Source organism: Cebidichthys violaceus, unplaced genomic scaffold (genome assembly GCF_023349555.1).
Source record: "Cebidichthys violaceus isolate CVI_PGR_0920_01 unplaced genomic scaffold, fCebVio1.0.p SCAF_68, whole genome shotgun sequence".
Taxonomy (NCBI): Eukaryota; Metazoa; Chordata; class Actinopteri; order Perciformes; family Stichaeidae; genus Cebidichthys; species Cebidichthys violaceus.
The window spans coordinates 412924-419985 of record NW_027176905.1 but is presented as its reverse complement, the minus strand read 5'-3'; the positions used below and the strand labels follow the sequence as shown (position 1 = coordinate 419985).

General features: G+C 38.8%; 1 protein-coding gene across 1 annotated transcript; it reads right to left on the bottom strand.

The window, feature by feature from the left end:
* Window positions 1–3063: 3063 nt before the first annotated feature.
* LOC137890683 (transcription factor JunD-like) lies at window positions 3064–5345 on the bottom strand. The gene has a single exon (XM_068734852.1). The coding sequence runs from the start codon at window positions 5143–5145 to the stop codon at window positions 4324–4326; it is 822 nt and encodes a 273-aa protein (XP_068590953.1). The 5' UTR covers window positions 5146–5345; the 3' UTR covers window positions 3064–4323.
* Window positions 5346–7062: the final 1717 nt, after the last annotated feature.

Here is a 7062-nt window from a genome sequence, read left to right as displayed (position 1 = left end):
CATACATACATATACATACATACATATACATATACATATATATATATATACATATACATACATATATACATATATATACATATATATATATATATATATATATACACCATATATATACACACATATATACACATATATATACACATATATATATATACACACACATATATACACACATATATACATACATATATATACATACACATATATATATATATATATACACATATATATATATACACATATACACATATATATATATATATATATATATATATACACATATATATACATATATACACATATATATACATATATACACATATATATATATACATATATATATACAAATTATATATATGTATATATATATACATATACATACATACATACATACATACATATATACACATATATACATACATACATATATACACATATATACATACATATACATATATATACACATATATACATATACACACATATACATACATACATACACACACACATACACACACACATATATATACATACATATATATACACACAGTTGTGGTCAAAAGTTTACATACACTTGTAAAGACATAATGTCATGGCTCTCTTGAGTTTCCCCGTTATTTCTACAACTCTGATTTTCTCTGATAGAGTGATTGGAACAAATACTTCTTTGTCACAAAAAACATTCATGAAGTTTGGTTCTTTCATGACTTTATTATGGGTTAACAGAAAAAGTGATCAAATCTGCTGGGTCAAAATATACATACAACAGTGCTAATATTTGGTTACATGTCCCTTGGCCATTTTCACTTCAATTAGGCGCTTTTGGTAGCCATCCACAAGCTCCTGGCAAGCTTCTCGTTGAATCGTTGACCACTCCTCTTGACAGAATTGGTGCAGTTCAGTTAAATTTGATGGCTTTCTGACATGGACTTGTTTCTTCAGCATTGTCCACATGTTCTCAATGGGATTTTAAGTCAGGACTTTGGGAAGGCCATTCTAACACCCTAATTCTAGCCTGATTTAGCCATTCCATTATCACTTTTGATGTGTGTTTGGGGTCATTGTCCTGTTGGAACACCCAACTGCGCCCAAGACCCAACCTTCGGGCTGATGATTTTAGGTTATCTTGAAGAATTTGAAGGTAATCCTTCTTCATTATCCCATTTACTCTCTGTAAAGCACCAGTTCCATTGGCAGCAAAACAGCCCCACAGCTTAATACTACCACCACCGTGCTTGACGGTAGGCATGGTGTTCTTGGGGTTAAAGGCCTCACCTTTTCTCCTCCAAACATATTGCTGGGCATTGTGGCCAAACAGCTCGATTTTTGTTTCGTCTGACCACAGAACTTTCCTCCAGAAGGTCTTGTCTTTGTCCATGTGATCAGCAGCAAACTTCAGTCGAGCCTTAAGGTGCCGCTTTGGAGCAAGGGCTTCCTTCTTGCACGGCAGCCTCTCAGTCCATGGAGATGCAAAACACGCTTGACTGTGGACACTGACACCTGTGTTCCAGCAGCTTCTAATTCTTGGCAGATCTGCTTTTGGTGGTTCTCGGTTGACTCTTCACCCTCCTGACCAATTTTCTCTCAGCAGCAGGTGATAGCTTGCGTTTTCTTCCTGATCGTGGCAGTGACAAAACAGTGCCATGCACTTTATACTTACAAACAATTGTTTGCACTGTTGCTCTTGGGACCTGCAGCTGCTTTGAAATGGCTCCAAGTGACTTTCCTGACTTGTTCAAGTCAATGATTCGCTTTTTCAGATCCATGCTGAGCTCCTTTGACTTTCCCATTGTAGCGTTTGTGGGCGTTTGTATCCAATGAGCCCTATTTAAATGGCCTCAGAGAAGTCACCAGCTGTAGTCACTCATAATCACTCACAAGAAGTTAAGAGGCCATGCTATGAAGCTCATTTCATTGACACAACTTTCTAAGTCACCAAAATTGCTAATTCATGTTGCTGTATGTATATTTTGACCCAGCAGATTTGATCACTTTTTCTGTTAACCCATAATAAAGTCATGAAAGAACCAAACTTCATGAATGTTTTTTGTGACAAAGAAGTATCTGTTCCAATCACTCTATCAGAGAAAATCAGAGTTGTAGAAATAACTGGAAACTCAAGAGAGCCATGACATTATGTTCTTTAACAAGTGTATGTAAACTTTTGAACACAACTGTATATATATAAAAAATACAGTGATGCATATTCTTCAAGGCAGAGTGAACCACACCTATTTAGTAGGCAAACTATGGGATATACTGTATCAAATTGGCTCACAAAAAGCAACACTTACATTTATAAAAAAAATAGCATTATAGGAATTACATTTTGCAGGTTTGCAGTTCTTATTTTGTTAAACTGTGGTCAGACGATAGTCTCCAGCTCATCATAGGTGGACAGCAACAATGTTTAACGAAGGAAGATACAATTCTTGTCTTTGTCAAACCTGGATTCTAAGGACCTCCGCATTGATTTGGATAAGTCATTTGATAATGATATCTAATTCTGCCTTTCTAAGGAATCAATAAAACTAAAATAAATCAGTCATCTAATACCCATCCACACACACTTTTATAGGCTATTCAACAACATTTGCAATCAAACTGATCCTAATGTTGCCGTTGACCATCTGGAGGTATTCAAGGTTCTTCAGGATGTCACAAATATGTTCACCAAGATGCCATTTAAACCATTAGTGCATCAACATCTTTTGTAATTTCTCATTTAACCAGCAGAGGGAGAAAGACACCAAGGGCGACGATGTGATGAATTCCTAAATCCTGGTTATTATACAACACTGACTTTTCTAATTCATTCTCCATCAGAGGAACAACTATAATGAACTTCTAATCAAGATAATTTAAGTTGATCCAGGAAAAATATATTGTATTGACTTTTAGTTGTTGTCAATTATTGTCAATCTTGTGTGGGCACTGCCATATAACCCACAATATAATTTGTTATTGTTTAATTTAATATACTATAACATATAAAAAGGATTTCCATGTTATTCTCAAGAATAATGTGCAATGAAAAAGAAACTGATTCTTCAGTCAATCCAGTTAGTTGAATACCTTTATGAAACTCAACATAATCTTAAAATGAATGGTTACAGTATGTCTGTATTTGACGGCCTTCTATGGACCTGAAGGCCTTTACCAGCCATCCACCACCAACAGCTGGTTCACTGTTGCACATACTGACTTATGATTTTACCAACATGCATGCAGAGTTTCGCCAAAATGTAGGAAACAGTGTTTATTGCCGAGCAGCATTTACTTCAGAACACAGTGGCATGACTCCAAACAGCTGTAGGCTAGAGGTGACAGCAATAGTTAGTGCAACAAAAAGGTTACAATTATTCACAATAAAACAAGAACACATTGACACAGGGACACAGTAGAGTAAAAAAATGGATAAATACATGTGTTTGTAAAGAGTAAAGATTATAAACACTGAATAATTGCACCCTTTGACACCCAGCTGTGGGCAACATTCGAGTATGTAAACAACATGCAAATTGTTCCCCATAGAAATAAATGGTAAATGGTCTATATATGTAGATTATCTTTTACATATCAAATGTGGGTGTATGTGCATGTCTTCTTACAGTCACCTCCTCATATATTAAGTATCTTTATCTGTGTCATAAATAGGTATTATATTAATATGAATGTAGAAATATTGTTAATATGTTTGGCCCAGGTTTGAGACTACATATAGACACAGCTAGTCTGTAAACATTTTTACATGGAAAAAAATAGAATTACGTGCTTTCTGACAATAAATTTCAGCATTTCCCTCATCAGGAAAGCCCATGGCCAAATTCCATTGAAAATAACACTGCAGTTTAATGCTGCCTTGTTCACCAGTACACATACGGACGAGGTAGAACAGGATTTCATCAAACATAGTGAAAGGATAGAAACGCTCTTCATTTCGTCATAAATGCAATAAATCAATTAGCAATAATTGTTTTAATTCCATGATTAACTGGAGGCGCCTGTGGAGCAATGTGAATCCTGGAAATTGCTTCACACATTAAAATGTCTAAATAATATGTTTGGCCGATCATAGTCTCATCACTCCATTGTCTTCAATTTTGCTCTTCCACATATTTTTGTCTTTTGCCAATGCTCAAAATCATTTGAACACTCGCTCATTAACGTACAATTTGGCATATGTGGCCTGGCATTAATTAATTCCACTGGGAACAGCGCACATCTGGGCTACGCTAAATACAGAAAAGCCCAACATTAACAAAGTCCATGAAGCTTATATGCTGGTCAGCAGCCCCAACTTCACGTCTGTTTCCCCTCCTAGTGCACTTGAACTTCGTGTGGCAGCACCTGGCAGCCGCTGTTCACGTGGGTGAGGACTTTCTGTTTCAGCTGGGCCACTTGATCCCTTAGCAGGCCAGCCGTCGAGGCCAGGTCGGTGTTGTGGCTTTTCAGCGATTTGACCTTGTCCTCCAGCCTGGAGATCCGCTCCAGTTTGCGCATCCGACACTTGGAAGCTGCGATCCGGTTCCTGAGCCTTTTTCTCTCGGCTTTCACATTCTCCTGGCAGTCAATGTCGATGGGAGACAGCGGAGGGCTCTCCCCGAAGCTCTGAACGTCGGGCACCGTCTGAGGCTCCTCCTTCAGCGGCTGGACCCGAGACAGCTCCGGCTGCGGCGGGGCTGCCCCTAAATGATGCGACAGAGGCGGCGGGAAGGGGACCGTGTCCGTGGAGTAGTTGACAGTGGTTTCCAGTGTCCCGCTACCGTAGCTGTTCAAGTTGGTATACACCGGTAGATCCGGCTGCACTGTGACCGGGGCGATATTGGCGCACAGCTCCAGGCTGCCGTTCGTCTGCCCGGCTCCGTTCAGCTGATTCTGCTTGTGTAAATCCTCCAACGCCTTCACGAAGCCCTCCGCGAACTCCTGCTCGTCCGTCACCGCCTTCGGGTAGAGGAACTGGGGGCTTGTCGGTGTCGTTGTGACCATCCCGTTGGACTGGATGATGAGCCTCTCCAGCTCCGGGGAGGCCAGTTTGAGCAGCCCCAGGTCCGGGGAGCTGAGGATGCTCTCGGCGTCGCGGAGATGCGGCTTGAGGTCTGCGTCGTCGGCCAGGCTCAAATGAATATCCTTCTTCATCATTATGTCCCTGAATAAAAACAATACGTCGTACTACTCGGCACTCCCTCACAACGGCGCTTTACCCATAACCTCACAGAGAAAAACAGTAGTGAAAAAAATGACCTGTTTAATTAGAATATCTGATACTGTACTGAGACCGTTATCAGTCCTCTGTTCTCGAGCAGGATCGGAGTGAACTGCACGCCTGCGCGCACCGCCTCGAGCTTTTTCTAGGCTGGCACGTTCCATTATGTCACATCAGCGCGCGCGCATTGGGGCAGAAATTACGTTTGCCAGACTTTTTATTTAAATAATGGGACAAACCGAGAAGCGAGGAGGAGACGTGAGATAAGTCTCACTCTTCTGTGCATTCAGGTACAGACATAGAAACAGGAGGCAGTGCTCATATAGGTCTATTAATGTGTGTTATAAACTACTGCATTACTCCTGATAAATCACTGTTATTATAGCTTTATGAAAGTATGATGTTTGGATATCACACTATGTCCATTCATACGTAGTTATGAAGTTTCTATTCATTTATTTGTTCATTTTCATATAGACCCTATATGAGTGTGTGTGTGTGTGTGTGTGTGTGTGTGTGTGTGTGTGTGTGTGTATATATATATATATATATATATATATATATATATATATATATATATATATATAATATTTAACTTCAGAAACGCAAAATAGTCAGTATGAAAAATAAAGAGTCTGGCTTGTACTTCAAGGGTCTTGCACTCATTCACTCATGCAGCATAGACCTCTGCTCAGGTTGAAGTTGGGCTGAGCTATACTGGACATTAAGGTGTAAGCTGTCCCTGCCTTCGAGGTCCAACAGAGCAAAGGGAGTGAAGGAGACATCAATCAATTAGTCTGTATGTTGAACAATCAAAGGCAACATAAGTGAAAACATCTGTGGGTATCTACCGTGAGTGTGTAGGGGCTTTAAAACAAATAGTGGGTTCGGGAATCCATGGCGTTGTTTTTCAGGAAGTTCATGAATGACCATTTAACATCTTTTCACAGTCCTTGGGTTTTTCCTTTTTGCAAACGTTGTTTTATTCCATTGAAATTAAGCTTGATTCTCCTTGTAACTTTAAACTGAGAGATTGTTTTTGTGTGTTTCCCCCAAAACACAGCATTTGGCATGGCGCTAACAAAATCGGACAACCTTTTTTTCAATCACTCACAGAGTTACCTTAAAAAACAACTATTATGAATGTTTTTATGACTCTCAATGTAACTGACAAACGACACATTGTGATGTTTAACTCAGGATTCAATCATGCTCAGTTATAGTTATTATTTATCCACAACAACTGAGCATCTGCTGAGGAAGAGCGTGAGATGTGCTTGAAAGCTCTGGGAAAAAATGACAATGGACCTTGTGTTAAGATTTCTTTTAACTGCAGAGTTATTCATTTTGTCAGTAGATGATCTTTGGAACCTGTTATTGGAAGAGAAATAAACTATAAAATATTGTCAAACTAATATAATAAAGTCTGAAATGTTTAGCATTGGGAATCATGTTTTCATTATTTATTTATTTTCAAATTGCAGTTAGGCTAATTGCTTAACTGCATGCTATAATGGCAGCTTGCACAAGACATGAACAGTTGTTGATGTCTCCCCAGAAAAGGCTTACTTCTGTTTTATTCCCTCAACCAACATGTGTTGTATTTCTGCACAACATAATTTAGAGAAGTTGAATCTGAAACTCTTCTGATTTCAACACTTTCTCCGGTCTCATGCACGCAACACATCCATCCTATGAAAAAGTCACATGATTATTTGAATTGATTAAATTGAATATCCCAATTACCTAGAAGAGTTTAAATAATATTACTGTTTATTTTAAGTGGATGTCTTTCAAAGTGAAACTAATGAGGTGTAAATCTTCAGTGGTGAGCACTTCTCATAGTGGAAGCT

Bases quoted from the DNA above. Each gene is read 5' to 3' on its own strand.
- LOC137890683 (XM_068734852.1), bottom strand. From the start codon at position 5,145: ATGATGAAGAAGGATATTCATTTGAGCCTGGCCGACGACGCAGACCTC.